This window comes from Colletotrichum gloeosporioides, assembly GCF_011800055.1.
Source record: "Colletotrichum gloeosporioides strain Lc1 chromosome Unknown consensus_17, whole genome shotgun sequence".
Lineage (NCBI taxonomy): Eukaryota > Fungi > Ascomycota > Sordariomycetes > Glomerellales > Glomerellaceae > Colletotrichum > Colletotrichum gloeosporioides.
This window is the reverse complement of record NW_025544662.1, coordinates 1,825,437-1,845,953: the sequence shown is the minus strand read 5'-3', so window position 1 is coordinate 1,845,953 and position 20,517 is coordinate 1,825,437. Positions and strand designations below refer to the sequence as shown.

At 55.8% G+C, this 20,517-nt stretch overlaps 7 protein-coding genes across 7 annotated transcripts; 5 read left to right on the top strand and 2 right to left on the bottom strand.

The window, feature by feature from the left end:
- Positions 1-2,701: 2,701 nt before the first annotated feature.
- GCG54_00011422 (uncharacterized protein) lies at positions 2,702-3,703 on the top strand (the record flags this gene model as incomplete). Its single annotated transcript, XM_045411327.1, has 1 exon — positions 2,702-3,703. The coding sequence occupies one exon, from the start codon at positions 2,702-2,704 to the stop codon at positions 3,701-3,703; it is 1,002 nt and encodes a 333-aa protein (XP_045268385.1).
- A 1,270-nt stretch (positions 3,704-4,973) lies between these two features.
- Positions 4,974-6,524, top strand: GCG54_00011421 (uncharacterized protein; the record flags this gene model as incomplete). The annotated part of the gene is made up of 2 exons (XM_045411326.1): positions 4,974-5,419; positions 5,495-6,524. The coding sequence occupies 2 exons, from the start codon at positions 4,974-4,976 to the stop codon at positions 6,522-6,524; spliced, it is 1,476 nt and encodes a 491-aa protein (XP_045268384.1).
- A 269-nt stretch (positions 6,525-6,793) lies between these two features.
- On the bottom strand, positions 6,794-8,667 carry GCG54_00011420 (MFS transporter OpS2; the record flags this gene model as incomplete). The annotated part of the gene is made up of 3 exons (XM_045411325.1): positions 6,794-7,052; positions 7,142-8,192; positions 8,265-8,667. The coding sequence occupies 3 exons, from the start codon at positions 8,665-8,667 to the stop codon at positions 6,794-6,796; spliced, it is 1,713 nt and encodes a 570-aa protein (XP_045268383.1).
- Positions 8,668-10,513: 1,846 nt separating this feature from the next.
- On the top strand, positions 10,514-11,926 carry GCG54_00011419 (putative gamma-glutamyl phosphate reductase; the record flags this gene model as incomplete). The annotated part of the gene is made up of 2 exons (XM_045411324.1): positions 10,514-10,814; positions 10,869-11,926. 2 exons carry the CDS (start codon positions 10,514-10,516, stop codon positions 11,924-11,926), a joined length of 1,359 nt encoding a protein of 452 aa, XP_045268382.1.
- Positions 11,927-13,136: 1,210 nt separating this feature from the next.
- GCG54_00011418 (uncharacterized protein) lies at positions 13,137-14,749 on the top strand (the record flags this gene model as incomplete). Its single annotated transcript, XM_045411323.1, has 5 exons — positions 13,137-13,158; positions 13,211-13,225; positions 13,287-14,419; positions 14,471-14,644; positions 14,702-14,749. 5 exons carry the CDS (start codon positions 13,137-13,139, stop codon positions 14,747-14,749), a joined length of 1,392 nt encoding a protein of 463 aa, XP_045268381.1.
- A 1,532-nt stretch (positions 14,750-16,281) lies between these two features.
- On the top strand, positions 16,282-18,090 carry GCG54_00011417 (uncharacterized protein; the record flags this gene model as incomplete). Its single annotated transcript, XM_045411322.1, has 2 exons — positions 16,282-16,665; positions 16,732-18,090. 2 exons carry the CDS (start codon positions 16,282-16,284, stop codon positions 18,088-18,090), a joined length of 1,743 nt encoding a protein of 580 aa, XP_045268380.1.
- Positions 18,091-18,977: 887 nt separating this feature from the next.
- On the bottom strand, positions 18,978-20,084 carry GCG54_00011416 (L-rhamnono-gamma-lactonase; the record flags this gene model as incomplete). The annotated part of the gene is made up of 2 exons (XM_045411321.1): positions 18,978-19,387; positions 19,448-20,084. 2 exons carry the CDS (start codon positions 20,082-20,084, stop codon positions 18,978-18,980), a joined length of 1,047 nt encoding a protein of 348 aa, XP_045268379.1.
- Positions 20,085-20,517: the final 433 nt, after the last annotated feature.

Here is a 20,517-nt window from a genome sequence, read left to right as displayed (position 1 = left end):
GAGTAGCGGCCCAGGAAGCCACGGAAGCTTACCTTTTCCTCCTCTTCATCCATCCCCCTTCTCTTCAGTCGTCCGAAGCGTCATCTCTTGGTCTCCCGCCCTTCTTGCCCCGAGCCAGTCGCTTGTCTCTCATTCATCTTGACCGATGCTCCATGCTCCATGCCGTGCCTCAGGCAATACCTTAATTCGCGAGATACCCTCTGCATCCCGCCCTCAGCAGCAGCAGCATTTCATCCAGTCTGCCCTACATCCATTGTCAGGGCGAGGGCGAAACACTTCGACACCTCGCGACAAGGCCCAGCTGTCTCTTACCCCTTCAGGCATGGCTTGACTCGAAAAATGGCGATAGCACGCTACATTTCACACTCTCCACAACAACCTCGCGGGACACCGGACGATGATCCATGGCCCTTTCAGACTTTATGTACAGCGACTTATTTCCCTCAGGGTCATGACACGCTGTGACGACAAAGACCCGGCACGCCTGCAACCATGGAGGACGACCAGAAAAATAAATATACGGGCCACGCACTAATGCCTCGACCGCCTTACTCACCGCGATGCACCATGAGCAAGATGCACTCCAATCTCACAAGACGTGTACTCAATGTCAGCCAGGAACGGGGCTGGCGATGACAAACAATCACTGGGGAAAAGCTGCCGCTGTGGTCGATTTTTTCGGACGCACCCGCAGAAAGTTGCGGCGGGATCAATGGGTTCGGATACTCGGTCGGCGAGGATCAAGGGGATAACACTCTGGTCTCAAGCTAACACATCACCATGATCCAGCGGCTCAGGACGCTTGGCTGGCGCACTCCAGCACTTTCTTTGGAGCAGCCTGGAACCTTGAATTGGTGATGCCCACTACAGGCTTCCATTTCAGCCTGGAATCCCCTTGAACACACAACCCGGGGAGGTGAACTTTGGGCGTTTAAAGCCTGCGTCTACCATCATTCACCCTCCAGGTCGCAATTCCTCCCATTGCATGACCAAGGAAGGCATGGACGGCCGAGGAACCGTTGGGAGAATGATAGCAACCTGCATCAACCTTCCCAACCAACCGGTCCTGAGTCCTGAAAACGGGGTAGGCGCCGATTCAGCAAGATCATCTACGAGCAGGGAGAAGCCGGGTCGGACACACACAGTGAAGTGAATGACCAACTTCGAGCGGACATCAACCAAGCCCGGGTTGGAACATCGTGGGCTCGCTGATGGGGGCGTCGGGGCGGCCAAAGAACCATCGTAATCTGCCTTCCCTGCACCCGTCATTTGCATCACCACTCCTTGCAATTTACAACATCTTCTCTCGCGAAACTCGAAGGGACAGAGTACTGTCTGTCGGCATGTTCAAAGACTTTCGCCTACCTTTACCGACATATCAAGAGCACCGGCATCGAAGATGACCTCGCGGCCAGCCGGCACCCATTGTTGGGAATGGGAGCCCTAAACGCCGTTGAAAGGGGCTGGGCTGCCAAACCTCCCGCATTTGCCGTGGTCACACTTCCCTGTCAGATGGATACAAAAAAATGCTTTCACCCCCAACTCCAATCCCACTTGACGAGAGCCAATCGAACTCCCGAGGGTCAAACATCCCAACCGGACACCAACAGAAAATGGAAAGCCAAGTGGCGCGAGATGAGGCCAGAGCGACATCCGGGAACCCGCCCAAGCCGCTGGCTGAATCCCACGAAAAGAAGAAAAGGGAACAGCTCCGTTCGTCTCACCGCATTACCGCACGCATCCCGAGAATTCGCCAACCATAATTGCAACACGCCCCTTACACAGTCCAAGATCACCAGTGAGAATCGATAACTACATTGAGTCGAGACCAACGCCACGCTCCTGTCGCCCAGAGAGGAGGCAGACAGACGAGCAGACGACGCAGGCTTCGTCTTTTTGGCACTCGTCTTGTGAGTGGGGAATAAACCACCTTCTTTTCGGCGGTCAGCATGAGCAGGCAGGCGACAAACACTCACTCGCGAGCCATCGGCCATTCAGTCCCGTTTCATCGCATCCGTGCGAACACTATCACCGTCCACTACGAGTGCCCGTTAGACTTGCGTTTGATCCGTACCCCAAATCCACCTCAGGGATGTCTCTTTTCTGACTGCGTCATGCATCACCGTCGCCCACGGCCGATCATCACCGCCGTCCGTACCAGAAGGGAGCTTGCTCTGTCGTCATCCCCCAAAGCCAAACTTCGCCGTGCATCCCCGAAACCACCCCGACGCCTGCAACGCTCCACAATCCAGAGTTGCTTCCGTGAACGGCTTCATCGCCATGATTTCTTCCTGTGCCACGCTCTTGCACCATCTCCCGACCCACAATATCAGCCGTCTATTGTATGCGCAAGCACCGCGCGGCCATCGCGAGAATTGAAAATGCCAAAGGTCCTACGCCGTCGCCAACGACAGGCTCTAGATGCAGTCCATCTACAACGATCGTTATTTCCTGGCCTCGGAGAGACAACATCCACCGTCTTTTCTCCTTTCAGCTACCGTTGATCGGCCATTGACCAAGGAACCATACTCCAGCAGGAATGCCATCGCATCAGCGGCAAGCTGCCGCCGACTGGAATGCGTTGCCATGTTTACAACGGCAGCAATGCCACAAACCTATATCAGGGGCTCGAGAAGTCTCGACAGCCGTGTTGAATGGATTAACTACTCACTACTCATTGTAAAGCGCGCAACATTCCAACATGCATTTCATCACCAAGATTCTTCAAGCGGGCGTCATCCTGCACGTCGCCTTCCAGGGCGCGTCCAGTGCCATCATGCGCGGCCGATCCGGCGAGATCGACTCGATCCAAGAGGCCCAGCTCTCGACCCGCGCGCTGACCGACCAACTGGAGGACCTCGACAACCAGTTGGGCGAGTTCTTGAGCAACTACAAGGGCGGCCATCTCAAGCCCGACGGGGACACCACCAGCATCTTGACCATTGCGACCGCCGACATCGAAAAGAGACAGAACCTCCAGATCTCCCAGCAAGCCCTCCAGGATCTCCTCAAGCTCATTCAGTCGATCGAGACGCAGATCTCCGCCATCATCGCGTCCGGCGGCAGCTCGCCGAGTGGCGGCGCCGTCCAGACCCCGGCCGTCACGGGAGGGAATCCGGCGCCCATCGCTACCCCCGGCCCCGTTCCCTCCCCGGTGCAGTCGGCCAATCCTCCCGTTTCCAACCTGTTCTCGGCCTCCAACCCCGTTGCACCCAACCCCGGGGCTACCAACCCGCCGGCAGCTTCCAACCCCGTGGCGTCTAACCCGTCGAACCCTGGAGCTACTAACAACCCTGGTGTAGGTCCTGTTGTCCCCGCCCCCTTTCTAACAAACTCAGGTGCAGGCGCAGGTGGTGCTGGAAACCCCATGACCACCGCATATGGAACAGCTACTACGACCGGTACGCGATGCAAGACGACCCTCACTCAGACGTTTACCGCTTACGTCTATGAAGATGGCAGTCCGGCAGGAGCCCCTGCCAAGGCACGTGACGTGCATTCCCACCATGACGACGCGGAGGACTCGGACCTTGATGGTCCTGAGGAGGATGTCGAAGTCGTCGAGGACGGCGCCGTGGAAGATGTCCAAAGTGCGGCCGAGTCGTGGAGGACCTTGACACGCCGTGAGTCGCGAAGGGGCCCCGAACGCTCCAATCTCCTCCTCATCCGTGAGGAAGGGGGTCTTTTTGAGAACTTGAACTAGCAAAGGGCGATGCTGAGACTAAGGTAAAATGCACCTGTCCGTCGGGAAGCGACTTCCAAAACCTAATTTGATGGCGCAGGAAATTCAACATTAAATCAGCCGGAGGTTAATGACGGGTTATGATGGACGAGAACGGATGAATCGGCAACGACCGCAATGATTATGACATTCATTTGATACGACACGCAACGACTAGACACACGACACACGACAACATGTTATAGAGTAGATGGATGGAGTGCCGAGGGGGAAAGGGCATCACGACGAATACATCTTCAACAGATGAGCATTCTTTATTCAAGCAGAGCACTCATTAATACAACGACTTGTCTTCTTATCTTTGGTTAACATCTTTCTATTGGTGATCTGGGTGAAACCTGTTAGTGTCTCAGCCACAATGCTCGGGTCCGTGTGCCACACATCCGTTCCGCGGCAATCGTCGGTGAAAAAAATGGGCCTTCTCCAAACTCAGAATGGAACTCGGCCGCCCCCAATCATCGCAGACACCAAAGTCAGCATCTCGACGGGCAACGACAACACTACAGAGCGGGACGGAACGACCGCCCAATTGTCTCTTGATTATATTCTCTTATCTCCAAAGCATCACTTTGAACATGCGTAACCAAGGGTCCGTACAGGGTTTATCTGGGGTAAGAAGGGCCAGAGAGCGGCTTATCATGGTCAAGATGGTCTCAAAAGGCCGTAAACAAGGGCGTGGCCGGCAGGATGAGTGTGGAACAATGTGTCGTTCACGCCCAAGTGACCCGTGTGACCAGAGATTAGGTTGATATGACAAACAGAAAATGGACGGGCGGCGGACGGGGGCTTCGTGTCATGTCTGGCCGGAGCGAGCAACCCCTCACGTAGAGGCCGGAATTGTTCCTCGTGAGGCCGGTTCTGTTCCGGCCATTTACTATATCACGGCGCCGAGTGGCGGAAAGTCCCAACCATCTGAACTTGGAACTCTCACTCCTCACAACGCCTACACACAGAAGGCTCTCCTTACTTCAGCAGGATTTCCCTGAGATTTTTTTGCCAATTTTTTCGGGTTTCTTTACATACCCATCACTTATACCCCCTCTCCCAAGCCGTATAAGTCGACTTACACGGACGTTCTCATACAATACACCCAATACGCACGCACTCAATACCCATTACACACCATCGTCATCTCATAACCCACACAACCCACCCACACCCAACACATCCCTACTTTCACTTACACACGATACTCATCCACCCCACGTTTACCCCGGCAGTTCATCACACAATGGGTTCTCTTGACTCCACCCCGTTCCCCGTCCTGGACGACACCCGGCCGGAGGACAACTCCCTCCCCGCCTTCATGGTCTCCACCACCCGCGGCTTCTTGCCCCGTGCGGATCCCGTCGCCGTGCTGCCGGCCGAGTTCCAGCCCCTTGAAGACATCTTGGCCAACATGCCTGTGAAGAAGCTTGACGGCACTCCGGGTTACTTGGCTTCATCCAAGCTGGGTGACGTTGTCGAGAAGGAGTTCCCCAATCTCACAGAGCACATTGACAAGTACAAGGAGAACCTGCCCCTGATGAACGCTCTCTACCGCGACTACTCTTTCCTTGCCTCTGCTTATCTGCTCGAGCCCTGCCATGAGCGTTTCGTCAGAGGCGAAGGGTACGGTCTTGGTCGTCAGGTTCTCCCCAAGAACATCTCTCTACCCATCGCTCGTTGCGCCGAGATGTAAGTTTCTTTCATCCACCCTCTCTCTTCTTCTTCGCTATTCCTATGCATTCACGTGTCCTAACAACCATCCAGCACCGGCTTCAAGCCTTGGATGGAGTACGCCGGCTCGTATGCCCTCTACAACTACCGTCTCGCCGACCCTGCCAAGGGCATGGACTACGACAACATCCGCCTCATCCGCGCCTTCGAGCACGGCCTGGACCCCAAGTCCTCCGAGGCGGGCTTCGTCCTCGTCCACATCGACATGGTTAAGAACACGGGTCCCCTCGTCAAGGGCACCGTGGCCGCGCTCCGCTGCACGTCCCGCGCCGGCTCCGTCGACCGCGCCTCCCTCAACCAGGGGCTCTCCGAGGTCCTCGCCTCGCTGCGCAAGATCAACCACACCATGGAGACCATGTGGGACAAGTCGCGCCCGCAGAGCTACACCTCCTTCCGCACCTTCATCTTCGGCATCACCAGCCAGAGCATGTTCCCCAACGGCGTCGTCTACGAGGGCGTCAACAACGACGAGCCCATGTCCTTCCGCGGCGAGTCCGGCGCCAACGACTCCATCGTGCCCCTCATGGACAACCTCCTCCAGGTCCCCATGCCCGACACCCCTCTCACCGAGATCCTCAAGGACTTCCGCTCCTACCGCCCCAGCAACCACCGCCAGTTCCTCCTGCACGTCAAGGACCGCTCGCTCGAGCTCGGCCTCAAGGACGCCGCGCTCGCCGGCAAGACGCCCGCCGCCGCGCTCGCCAACGACGACGAGGTCGAGGCCCTCAAGCAGACCCGCCGCCTGTGGCTGCTGATCCTCCACCAGGTGCGCGACTTCCGCTGGCGCCACTGGTGCTTCGCGCGCGAGTACATCCTCAAGCGCACCAGCCACCCGACGGCCACCGGCGGTAGCCCCATCGTCACCTGGCTGCCCAACCAGCTCGAGGCCGTGCTGTCCGAGATGGAGAACCTCTACACGGAGCTCGGCGGGCGCGAGGGCGAGTGGGACCTCGGCGAGGAGATGCGGGACGTCATGGACCTCGTGTCGCGGCAGAAGGAGACGCTGAGAAAGGAGGTGTCCAAGTACTGCGCGGAGAGGGGCGTCAATCCTCACACTGCTTGAAGGAGGTGTTAGGTCCGTACAACAAAAAAGAAGTGTTGCTGATAACGAGTTTGGTTTTTTCTGGTTTCTATCGGCTTTCACCCGCATTCAAGCGTCGCGGTGTGGTGGCACATGGTCTGACATGCAAACATGTAATTCAAAATCTATTATCAAAGAATTTGCTGATGCATTTGGCGCTATGCTGTCATGTGATGATACCATGCGGGCGCGCTAAAACAATTAAAAAAGATGACATGAACACTTCCCTCTTTTTAGGGACGGCTGCTGATTTACTTGTTCAGCGCCCTGTCCATATCTTTCCTCCATTCCGGAGCTTTCTTCCTGAGCACCCAGACACACAGATAACCCGTAATCCACGTGAAAATGCCCAGGATCGTAAACAGCCACCCGTTCCCGATGGCATTGATTACGGGCTGCGCAGCGATGGCTCCGATGCACGAGAAGATGTTGCGCACAAAGTTGTTGACCGCCACCCCTCCCGAGCTGCGCTTGGGCATGAACTCCGTTAGCATGGTAGTGGCGGCGCCGCTAGGGAAAGAAGTGATATTAGCCAAAGTTGAACTGATAAGAAGGCATCGCCAGTATTAAAACGACAGGCGAAGGGGACAAAGACTTACAACACCAGCATCGAGCTGATCCCAAAGAAGAAAAGACCGATACACGGCACAAACCAGAAAAGACCCTTCTGGACCACCCAGCCGTAGAAGATGAGAGCAGCGGGATACACCGTCGCGGCGATCCACGCGTTCTCGCGCATCCTGTCCTCGGGGAGCATGATGAGCTTGCCGCTGGCGTCGTAGCGGCCCGCCTTCTTGGCCTCCCTCGCCATGATGTGGTCGAGCCAGCGGCCGCCGAGGATCGAGGCGATGAAGTAGCCCAGGCCCGCGGGGAAGTAGAACAGGCCGATGATGAGCACGCTGAAGCCGTAGGGCTCCTTGGAGAAGGTCGACTGCACCGAGATGTTGACGACGAAGAGCGCGCCAAAGGTGATGGCCGCGAAGGCCACCGTGATGATCACCGGCGGGAAGCGCAGGTACAGCAGCACGGAGAGCGGGTCGAGGAAGAACTTCTTCAGCAGCGCGCCCGCCTTCTTGGTGTGCACCTTGACCGATTCGGTCGTCTTGGTGCGTGAGAGAGCGTTCTTCTCGCCTTGGGCAGCGGCAGCCGGGGGGAGTGCGGGCTTCGGCTTCGCCAGGGTCTCGGGCAGGCAGAACAGGATCATGATGAGCACGAGGCCGCCGTAGATGGCGAGCGCCCACATGGTGGACTGCCAGCCGAAGCGCTGCGACAGGGCGCCGCCGATGATGGGGGCGAGGAGCGGGCCGCACAGGGGCCCGAGGTAGAAGATGGACATGCCGCGGCCGCGCTCGCGGGGTTCCCAGATGTCGGCGATGGTGCCGGCGCCGACGGCCTGGACGGAGGCGCTCGCGCCGCCGCCGAGGAGGCGCATCACGATGAGCATCTCGATGTTGACGCTGATCGCGCTGAGGACGGAGAAGACGACGAAGAGGGCGAAGGAGATTAGGTAGATTGTGCGGCGGCCGAGGGTTTCTGAAAAGGAGGACCACCAGAGGGGGAAGATGGCCATGGCGAGCATGTAGAATGCCACCGATAAGTTGGTGACTGTGGCCGAAACACCAAACTCCTCCGACATTTGACCCAAGGCCGCTTTTTTTGGTCATACCGTGTTAGTGAAATTGTGTCATTGGCATTGGTTACTTTTGGAATGAGCAAGCTTACGATAAAAGATGGACGAGCCCATGGGGGACACGGCAGCGGCCAGAGCAATGATCAACGTGATTGTCCATTTTGTCTTGTTTGTGTAGTCATACGGACGGTCTACCTCCGGGATGATGGCGAGCTGGCCGAAAAGGCCTCTCCGTTTTGATCGGGGCACGATTGACAGAGCACGGGAGCGGGTGGAGGAGGCCCGGGACCGAGTCCTGGTGGCCGGGGCGGCGGCGGCTGATGGGTACGCATCCAGCGCCGGCTCCGGCGACTCGCGCGATCCGTCATCAATATTCCGGCCAATTTCTGTGATTTCATCTTCGCTATCGCTTGACTGGCTCTGCTCCTCCCTCTGCTCAGAAGCTGTTTCCGGCGGAAAAGGATCCTTTTCCGGGTCTCGTGACGAGGCAGTCATTGTGTGGTTTTTTTGTTTGCCGAGTCGGCGCCGAGGTTTTGAGGATGGGAAACAAGATGGGAATTGCAGCAGCCAAGCAAGTAGTTGTTGGGTGCTCAGAGGGCAAAAGGGGTCTTGCTAACTTTCAAGACCCACGACAGAACAGCCAAGAAAAAACCCTTTAGAAGATGGAGAAGGGCGAACGAAATGACGAAAGAGAATGGCCGGGGCCTGGCCGACTTTTTTAATCGGGTGCTGCACTGGGAAAACGGGTTTCCCACCCCCCACCCCAAGAGGCCTGGTCATGTCCATGATGGCTAGCCTGCCTTTTTTTCACCAAAGGAGACAGTCATTGAAATCTCTCCTACCCATCGGCTAACTGTACCGTTCCGCAGTGGAGTGTGGATCGACACCGAGCTCGGCTCCTGGCAGCCGATGTTTCGAGCGCGAGAGATGCCTCGGTGGTCTTCCATAGTGGGCCAGCAGGGTGGCCGCCGCCGCGCGGTGTACGTACAAACTCCATACGTTCAAGATGCAGAAGAATAGCAACGCGAACCGCGAGCGCGAGCACGGCCAGGTGAGCATGTGTTTGTAAGTCAGTAAGAGGCGGAGTGTTCGAATCCAGCACTTGCGTAAGGAATGACGATATAGAAGCTCAGAAAAGACGGCAAAGCGGCACGGCAGCAGGTCGTCTGGTCTTTTGATGCTCGGTTTCCGCCCACTATGTCCGCCCAGCTTAGTAAAACGGCACCGCGGTCGGCAATTTTTTGGGGGCAGGGTGATATGTTGGTTGCTAGGTGGCCAGCCTAGTCTAGCAATACCCACTGATGCGCCGCTCGTCTCTTATCGAAGGGGAGTGTCTTATCGGGACGGGGAGAGCCAAAGCGGCAGCTCCAACACCGGAGTAGGCAGGCTGGCCGCGGGGTGCATACGGAGTAAACGGAGTATGTACGGAGTGTGTATGCCCTTGTGTGTAGACCTTGCATGTCTTGGCCGTGTCGTCGAAATCCATTCCAAACGAGGGAGGTGATAAAAGTAGAAACTTTTTTTTTTGTTTGACATGGTGGAATACGGATGACAAGGGCCAACATGAGACGGGCCAAAGAAGAGTTCAGGCGTCGCAGGAGCTCCGACAAAGGGGGACACTTTGGGAACGCCTTCCATGACTCGGAGAAGACGCCGTCATGGTTGCATCTTGCGACGACAGCGGCGAATTCCCGGAGAAAAGAGACAGAGCCAGCTCCGTGGCGAATTCAAAAGAGAGAGGTTCAAGCATCCTGTCACTAGGAAACACAACAATGGAATGTCGCATTCAGGCCGACGACGACCCCGGCGAAAGTTTGTCACGACGTTTCCCACGATGCCCAGTGGCTGGGCATCAGACAGCAGGTACTTAGGTACCTAGGCACGCAGCGGGCCCATTGCGATTTGTGGATCCTTGTCATCATCCAGGTCAGTGTCTGGACTTTGCGAACAACGATTAACAGAATATAAGTAGCTTTTCAGAGTTGATACAAGCATATGAGGTTCTGGGTTCAGATTCAATCTTCCTTGCATTCAAATAAGCTTATTTGGATTGACAAGAGGCTACTAGCACTGGCAAAGTTACTTCAAACCACCAAAACTCAACAGACTGATCACCCTGTAGCCGTTTCCCTCCCGCTTGAGCTCCGGCTCCGAGTGCGGGGCTCCAAATTTTTGCAGCGTCCAGTGGCGCGTCCCTTCATTTTGGAGGGGTTTAGTGACATGCTGAGAGCTTCACCAATTGACTCACACACAATATCAAATTGTCGTCGGTGCAAGTGCAACAATTATTGCACAAAGTAGCATCTTGACACAGATTCACCCTCCCAACCGCCAATCCATCATGTCTCTCACCAACGCCTCGCCTGTCGATTGCGCAAAGAGCGCCAAGTCGGCCTCTCACATCCTCGCCACACTCCCCGCCGAAGCCCGCAACGACGCTCTCACGGCCATCCACGCCGCACTCACCGAGGCCAAGGACGACATCCTCGCCGCAAATGCACGCGACTTGGAGCTCGCCCGCAAGGCTGCTGCCGATGGAACCCTGAGCCAGAGTCTCGTCTCTCGCTTGGACCTGGGCAAGAAGGGCAAGTTTGAGGATATGCTCAAGGGTATCTTGGATGTGAGAGATCTGGAAGACCCAGGTACGCAAATTTCACACGGCACTCCTATGCTCATTTGAGTCTAACAAAAAGCAGTTGGCAAGGTCACGCTGAGAACAAAGCTGGACGATGGACTCATTCTCGAGAGAGTCACTTGTCCCATCGGCGTTCTCCTCATCATTTTCGAGGCTCGCCCCGAGGTCATCGCCAACATCGCCTCCCTGGCCATCAAGTCTGGCAATGCTGCCATCCTCAAGGGCGGCAAGGAGTCTACCGAGTCATTTGTGGCCATTTCGCAGGTCATCTCCTCCGCCCTCGAGAACCTCCAGAAGCCCAAGGTCCCCAACTCGGCCGTCCAGCTCGTCAGCTCTCGCGACGTCATTCCGCAGCTGCTTGCACTCGACGAGTACATCGACCTCGTCGTCCCCCGTGGCTCCAACGAGCTTGTCCGCTACATCAAGGAGAACACCAAGATCCCTGTGCTGGGCCACGCCGATGGCTTGTGCTCCATCTTCCTGACCGGTTCGGCGGACCCCAAGATGGCGGCGGATGTCGTTGTTGACTCCAAGACGAGCTACCCCGCCGCCTGCAACAGCGTGGAGACCCTGCTCGTGCAAGAGTCTGCTCTCGAGACCTCGTTCCCCGTGGTTGCCGAGGCTCTGATTGCCAAGGGCGTGACGCTTCACTGCGATCGCCAATCCAAGGATGTTCTTCTCTCCAAGCTCTCTGGCGACGCTGCTTCCAAGGTGGTCGATGTCAAGGATGCCGACTACGACACCGAGTTCTTGTCCCTCGATGTCGCGGTGAAGGTCGTTTTCTCCATGGCCGAGGCCGTGCAGCACATCAACACACACGGTTCAAAGCACACCGAGGCCATCCTTACCTCAGACGAGCAGGAGGCTGAGAAGTTCATGAACTCTGTGGACACTGCTGGTGCCTACTGGAACGCGTCCACTCGCATGGCGGACGGCATGCGTTACGGCTTCGGTACCGAGGTTGGTATCAGCACCAACAAGATCCACTCTCGTGGTCCAGTTGGCTTGGAGGGCCTCATGATTTACAAGTACAAGATCAGGGGACACGGTCAGGTTTCGTTGGCGTATGGTGAGGGAGAGGGCAAGAAGCCTTTCAAGCACGAGAAGATGGCTATCTAAGGGATAGACAAAAGCGAATGACTTTGGGCGTTTGGCGGGCCTCTTGGAATTAGGAAAATGAATGAAAAAAGAAAGCAATAGCCTCGGGAGTTGCGTTATTTGACATGCTTGACTCTATGAAGTGACTCAATCCCCCCAGCCAGCATCGGCCGTCGGGGCGGCCCCACTGCACGCCGATACCTGCCGGTTCGGTACGGACATGCCGGCCGGCGACGAAATACGCCGCCATCTAGGGGTAATCACAAGCCAAGCATGCCTTGGTGCCCTGTATGAAGGACTTTGAGCATTTGCCGGTCTCACCTGCAGCTGCAGAACATCTTGGCCATTCTTGGGCCACGTTGCCACGTACCTGACCCGTCCAGGCCTCAACCAGCTTGTCTGGCAGCCCACGCAACTGAATTGACCCCGAGTATCCGGTGACATGCACGCAACAGACCAGACTAAACGTCCAGCCCATCTCATGATGAATTATGAACCGTGTTCAAACAAATTGGAGACAAGGTGAATTGCAGGGAGAGACTCGGCAAGCCAATGAAAGGGAGCGCCGCCGTTGGACAGCTCTAAGCGCCGCCCCTCTTCACCTGGCGCCAAAAAGAGTTAGGGACGCTCTCCATTCGCCTGGGCGCTGCCCTTCCTCCGCGGCGATTGGACAACACCCCCAAAGTCCCAGCCAGCTCGAATTAGAATCGTTGAGAGCTCCAGTACACCATCGATGCAGGACCAACGGGAAGCTGGGGGCGATGCGGCCAGATGTCGAGGCCAACCCGGGCCGTGGGACAGGGGTCTGGCGGAGCTTGCAGCAGGAGCTGGGATTGCTCTGGCGCGTGGGAAGCTCCCTCATTAATGGTCCTGAACCCCGAGGCGCCCGCCTTTCGCGACATCTTTTCCCCTCTCTCCTCCCCTTTATTCATTGCGATACGGACGCGTCAGATCGGAGACGAAATCCATTCGAATTCGCCATTGTTCTTGCGGAGCTTTGATTGTATTGTTTGTGCTACTCTGCCGTCCGGTTTGAAGCAGGCTGCGATCACCTGTAAGTGCGGGGCAGCGATGCGATGCGACCAGCTTGGCGGCGACTGACCTGGTGGCAGATCACCCTCCAAGTCCTACTCAACTTACTCTGCGGTCATCTACATTCATTTTCGACTCATTCGAAGCCATTTCGATCATTTGATACCGTCGCCAAAAAGACGCGAATCTCAAAGTGGCCATGTCCGCCCAATACTATCCTCGTGAGTCGCTCATTTACCCCGCCAAATGGAGCTTGCGCTGACAACCTCACAGCTCCCCCTTCAGGAGGTATGTACTCTCTACTGTCGCGAGCACAATTTTCTCAGGCATTTTGCTGACAAGATTCAAGGCCATGCCCAGCAGAACTACCCGCCGCCGCCGCAATCGCCTCCCGCGCACCAGACCAAGTTCTCGTATCCTGCTCCTCCCTCACAACCCCAGCGCGGCCACAGTGGAAGCTACCCTCCGCCGCCGCAGCCCTCGCCGGGGCAGTCGCAGAACTATCCTCCTCCTCCCATAACCTCGCCAACCTCCCAGAACTTCCCCCCTCCCAAGTCGAGTACGCCTCAGAACTACCCACCTCCTCCCCAGGCTTCGGCGGCACATAACGCGAACTACCCCCATCCTCCACAGGCATCTCCGAGCCAGGGTCGAAGTTACCCGCCACCTCCCCAGGGAACATCGTCGCCCGCCCAGGGTCAACCGCAATACCCGCCGCCTCCTGGTCTTGCGCAGCAGCAAGCACAACAGCCGCAGCAAGTGCAGCAACAGCCATCACCTCAACCGTCCCCTCCGCACTCGCAGCAGTTCCATCAGACGCAGCTTCCGGAGAGGAATTCAGGGTCCCACGAGGCGGGCTCGCAATTCTCCACGCCTCCTCCCTCTTTCGACGGCACTTCAGATGCAGCGGCTCTTCCAGAGAAGCAATACGTAGAGGAGGCCCCGGTCGACACCAGCAACCCCGCCAATCTCCAGGGAGGAGCTCCGGCCGCCACACATTTCCTGGGAGCGACTGCGACCGTCGACGATGTTGGCACCTTCAACGGCGGCAGCTACCGCATCAGCCACAGAGACAGCAACACCATCCTGACCGTCCAGCTTGCCGTAGGCTGCCCGCTGACGGCGAAGCCTGGCGTCATGGTGGCCATGTCGCACTCGATCACGCTAAGGGGTCAGATCAAGTTCAGCATGAAGAAGCTCGTTGCCGGAGCGGAACTCGCCAGCTCGACTTTTGTCGGGCCCGGTGAGCTTCTCTTGGCCCCGCCCATGCTCGGCGACATCACCAGTCTGCGCCTCACGGGCAAGGAGACGTGGTCGGTTGGCCAGGACGCCTATGTCGCGTCAACGCAAGGTGTTATCAAGGACTACAAGCGCCAGGGTCTCAGCAAGGCCATATTCAGTGGCGAGGGCTTGTATGTGTACAAGATCAGCGGTACCGGCCTGCTCTGGCTGACCAGTTTTGGTGCCATCATCCGCAAGGATGTAAGTGAGCTGCTAGACATGTATTCAAACGGACGACTGACCAGTTTCTAGCTTATGGAGGGTGAGAAGTATGTTGTAGACAACGGCCATCTCGTAGCATGGAACGTCAAGTACATCATGGAGCGGGTTGCTTCCGGTGGAATCATCTCTGGTATCTCATCTGGCGAGGGCTTGGTTTGCAAGTTCACCGGCCCAGGTACCGTCTTCATGCAGACGAGGAACGCCGTAAGTATTCGTTTTTGCCACTTTTGAGATCAGATTTGCTGACATGTATGACTACAGAAACATTTCTATGCGTACCTCCAAGGACAACAGCATCAATCTGTCTAGAATTGGCAGTGATGTGGCTAGGGCAACGTAGACATTGCAATATGTCGACCCAGGAGGTGCTTGATGTGATGATGAAAAGAATCATAATATTTCAATACTTATAGCGTGGCAAATTGATATCCTCTCAATGTTTCGCACGGGTTCGTGAGCTTTGATCGCAAGAGCACTGACGTACCTCTTCTCGAATCTATCTGATGCTTTATCATGTGTTTCTAAGGGCAGACTGATCGGTGACTTTTAAGTCTGCATACTGGAGAGTGTCTATTTTTCCCGTGCTAGAAGAACTAATCTTGCTCTGAATTTCTTTGTATTCATATTCTATAAAACTAGTACTGTTGATGTCGTCGTCGTCGTCCGCTATCGTCGTCCGCTATCGTCGTGTGTTGTCATCGTCGTCATAGCTTCCGTTTTTATCATTTTTTCTGCTATCGTTTCAATTCGAGCAACTCATTACACAGCAATTTTAGTTGCGCAGACATAGGAATCAGGCGGTCTCGCAAAGGTGGGCTCACAGTCAAAGCCCGTAGATGCTCTTGGTGCGTTTTCGTTCCTTCCCCATAGCAGGCAATGCTTCCCGTTTGCCAACAGATGCAAATGCCATTGCATTGCTTCCTCATTTATTTCTTAGACCGACTCCTTCCTTCCACGCAGATTTGAGACCGTCCTGCCTTCCCTGTATCCCAGTTTGCGTAGGGAAATCTCCGATACCAGTTATCAGATTTGACCACTCCCTACCGTACTTAGACACTGCGACATCCTGTCAACATCAACACTCAACCTCAACATCACCTCAGCCTTTTTTGGATTTTTGGACACGATCCATAGACTTACGGGCCCAAGCCTAGAGCGCATGCTTTCTTTATCAGCGAGGATTTCCCTTCACGGTACAGATTACGAAACAGTTCCAGCAGCGGCTCCTTGTTGTCCCCGATCACTTCGCAAAGGCTTCTTTCACGCGCTGATGCCTCTCTGGTGAAGGACGTCAGCAGCATCGTCACAACCCCAGGACCGATACAGACAATCTCAGAACCTCAGACATCCACCACTGAGGCAAGAACAACCCGCTGTTCTTTCTCTTTTGCAACCATTTGAGGGGTCTCGATTTGCCCCAGCCTTCCCGAAAACAAAACGAGGGAAAAAGCCAACTCAACCTCCACCAACTCACCTCCAAATTATCTCCTCCATTGCAACGCCCCGATTTGCTCGTCTGGGGCCTTGAGCCTGGTCCCGCAGCACTTGACGATTCTCCAGTCGGTCAATTTTTCTCGCGGCTTCAAGATCGCGACCCTATCATATCCTTCCGTCGCAAAGACTCGCTGCAGTGTGTGCCTTCCCGTCGAACCGCGAAGCGCCGACCGATTCACCGATCAAGGTACGTCTGATTCATCCTGTCTATAGCTTTCGCACAAAGCTTGCGTGGCCAAAATATTGACAGTCGTATCAGCTGTCTCGATAGTCTGCAAGCTCCTGCAAAACAGAGTGGGCTCACGGCACACGCTGAACTCCCCATCTCTGACAAACGAGCGGCCAAGATGGTTTACACGAATATCAGAAATGCCGCAGGGCTTATCAACCGACCTGACAGAGGTTCATCCAACACCCGGCATCCCTCGCCTCAAAGAACCAATGACGAGAACAGAGCCTTGACCGAGAAGCACGCCGCCGTATTGAACTCTTCGAATTGGAGAAAGCCCCTCAAACCACATGAAAACAACACTGAGTGCATCAGAGTCTCCAAGAGCCGGAAGACTACTGGCATCGGCACCGACTTCAACATGGCTGACCCTGCTACTCACTTGCGGAAGCCTGTTTCCGGCGTCGACCCTCTGTTGATCGCAACAGACCCCGTCTTCGGAGGAAATGCGGCGGTCGTGCCTCAAGAGATCTTCGCCCGGGAGAACGAGCCAGGTGCAAAAGTCAGGTGCCTCGCTATTCACCGCGGACGCTTCGACGAGAGAGTTGCAGGCAGTGCCCTAAACTAGAAGAAGAAGGGAGCCGCCCCTCTTGTCATGGACTTGGTGATCCACGATTGCGATGGCCCCGACTGCGACGGTGTAATTTTCAACAACGCCGAGATCCGCCGCATTAAGAGTGCGACTCGCTTTAGGTCCCAACCTCGCGATGTTGGCATTCTCGACTTTGAGAGACAGCTGAGAGGCGCTAAGATCACGCCTCGCAAGTTGTCTATGGTTGATTTGACCAACTCTTGCAAGTACGACCAAGACAACATTTTCAGCGGGAAGGACCACTTCAAGAAGTTACAGGCGGAGTGCAAGGTCAACAAAACAGCAGTCATACAAGACCCTGCCGTTGCCACCGTTGGAGACAAAAATTCCGACGAAGATACCATCAAAAAGAATCGCTTCAATGAGATGCTGCGGAAGCTTAAAAGTTCGTCTATACCAGAGTACCATCCGGTAGCTGCGGTGAAGGACTCACCCCAAGAACGACCAAGACAAGACTCTGGCGATTCTGGTGTCGACATGAGAAGCCCGATCAAGCGGTCTCTCAACCCCCTCGCGAAGGAATTCGCGGCCTTTTCCTCCAAGGAAAACCCTGTTGTTGCAGAGAAGCGCGGATCAGAGACCTCTATGAACATTCCTCTATCGGTTCTCGAACAGATTGTAGGTCAGAGCGACCAATTCAAGCCGTTTGGGGAGGGCGGCGGCCAACAAGTCTCGAATGAGGCGATTCTCAACACGATTCAGAAGTTCGGTTTGGGAAGCGCAGCGCAGCAAAAGATAATCTCGCCCTTCTCAGTTGAGTCTCTTGCTATGAAACCGGCTCTACAGCCTTCAGCGCTTCCACTGGTGCCGTCCATGGCCTCCGGGGTCGACCTAAACAATAATATACCTCCGATCAGCACCTTTATGCCGATGCAGACTTCGCCGCCCAGTCATTCATTCCATCCCTTCATAAATCCCACGATTCGCAATCTGCCTCACCCGGCTCCTGTTTTTGGACCGCACCCTCAAGGACCCGGTCTTGCTCCACCCATGGCAGGATTTGGACCACAGACAGGCGGATTTACGGCTGGCTTCAACCGATCATTTGTTGCCGGGCCTGACGTCGGGCCTCCAGGTTTTCTTCCTCAGACGTTCAACAACCTTGCAACAGCACCTTCCAACATGGCCAACAACGGCCCCCTCAACCAAAACCAAGCTGGGCAATTCGACAACAGATTTCTACGCCCGCAGAAGCCTCGCATCCCTGATGCCATGGCTCAGCAGAAGTATGAGGAATACATTGAGTGGAAGAAGGCAAACGATCCTAATTATGCTCTCGAGTGCAAGAACCGCCAAGCCAGGAGAGCTATTCGAAACAATCCTGTCCCAGTTTGAGGACATGATAAGCGCCAGACATTTCTCGCAGGAACGCCATGGCCGCAGACGGAGATTGTGTGACTCCAGACTGAAAGGGCTGCCGGCGCATTTCTAGCAGATCAGACCCAGATCATCGAACCATAAGGATTGAGTATGTTTTGTATCGAATTATGAGCACGTTTGCTATTGGAATTCAAAGTTTGCGATGGGAAGCATATGAGTACGTTGGAAGGAAGAAGGAAGGAGTATCCGCTATCGAGCCAATTCTCACGCTTGGAGATTCATTTCGATATGCGCGTGAGGTTCGGCCGGCGTGGCAGGTTCGGGCAGCAGCTCTTTGATTTCCTGTACTGTTTATGATTAAAATCGCTGGCTGTAGCATGGGCTTTTCTCGGTCAATCAATAGCATTTTTTTGCCTGGTCATTCCTCGCTGTGCAACGACCATCATGCTTGTTGTAACTGCTGGTAACAGTATCTCCATATAAACAAGGATAACGCCTACTTTCCCAGTGGCTATGCTGTCTACCTTACCTTCGTCGCGGTTATTATCGTAGTTATTACTATTACTGCTGTCGTTGCTGTCGTTGTCGTTATCGTCGTCTTCTACTATCGTCGTCTACTGTCGTCGTCTGCCATCGTCGTCTGCTGCCGTCATCTACTGTCATCGTGTACTATCGTCGTCGCCGTAGTATTGTTACCTGTACCATTTTCTTCGATAGGAGCAATAAGTACACAGGAAAATGGGCGGTCTCTAAACAAGGTATCATATGGATTTTGGTATCTGTGTGCAAAGCTGCTGTCTCATCGAAATCATTCCAGCGCCCATGTTGAAATCGTAAAGCCTTTCCACCTCTTCTAAAACATAAGTGCCCACTGTGAGTCTTACTACTTCATCAGAAATCCTTTAGAAAACAAGTGAAAACCCAGTCAAGCCGTAGGCCCTCAGGGCAGTTCCTCCGAACAACTCGGCCTGGTCCTCGGGGTCCATGGTGGCCATGTAGCACATGCGCTCGACAAGCAGCTTCCACTTGCGCCAGGCCTCGTCGACGCCGACGGTGCAGACGGGCCAGTCGCTGCCGAACATGGTGCGGCGGGGACCGAATGTGGCGAGGACGACGCCGAGCCAGGGGAAGAGGGCCTCAAAGAGGGCGTTGGGGTCCTGCTTCTTGAGGGAGTCGGGCATCTCGGAGAAGCCGCCCGAGAGCTTGATGTAGGTCTTTGAGCACGCGGAGAGGGCGAAGATGGATGTGCGCCAGTAGATGAAGGAGGGGTCTGTCGTGTTGATGACGCCGAGGTCGGGTTTGCAGAGGTGGTCTGTTACGAGCAGGTATCGGTTAGCGGGAGTTGAGAGTTACTAGAGAAGGGGTGACTGACTGATGATGAATGTGACCTTCTCCTCCTCGGGAACACCTTCATGAGCACGGGCGATGATCTCCAGCGCCTCGTCGAGCTGCTGCTTCCCGCGGCGGTGCTGGTCGACGCCGAGGTCGAAGACGTAGCCCAGCCTGCCGAGCAGCTTCAGGCTGTCGATGAAGTCGTCCGTGAGGCCGGTGCCGTGCGGCTTGTCCTGCAGCAGGTAGCGGAAGCCGCGGATCTTGGGCCAGACGTGCTCGCCAGCGACCTCCTTGACGTGGTCGAGGTACTTCTGCATGGCCTCGGCGCCGGAGGGCAGCGGGGCCCAGGGGACGATGCCCAGGCACAGGTCCTTGTGCTCCTCGCCGTGGCCCTCACCGTCGCGCGGCTTGCCCTCGGCGATGCGACGGAGCCAGGAGACCTCCATGAGGGGGAACTCCCAGCCGGAGGCGTCCTTGACGCCGGCCTCGAGGTCGTGCTTGCGGTCCGTCTCGAGGAAGATGAAGCCCTTGAGGTTCGGGGGGCTGCCTGTCGCGGCGACGTAGTCGGAGACGGAGTGCTGCTTGGCGAGCGGGTTCTCGGGGGTCGCCCAGGCGAGAGTCTCAATCTCGGTCTCTGGGTAGAGGTGGATGTGGGAGTCGACGATTGGGTAGTCCATGGCGGGCGATTTGGCGGTCTGCGGATCTGGGAGAGCGGGGTTCGTGGTAAAGGCTGTGGTTATGATTGACCGTAGGGTGGTCAATTGGGTGGTTTTGTGGAAAGACGACCAACCTGAGAGAGACGAGGTTGAGTTATGAACAAAGGAACCCTCCGTTTCAAGAGACTTGGAGGGCGTGTTTGAAGATGGAAGTTTAGGGGGCGGAAATGAGGTGCGAGGAAGGTGTGTGAAGTCCCCGCACCAAGTCCCTCCATCGCGGGGTCGCTGTTGCAGCAACACGCCCCCTGACCCCAGCTTTCAGTGGATGAAGGGCGGCAGAGGACCCCCACCAGCCCGCTTTGTGACGTTGATGGCCCCGCCCTCTTCAGCGGTATCTTTCCCCCGAACGCCGACTTTCACGAAGGGTCCCCCGTTCAGGGTCGGAGGTTTTATC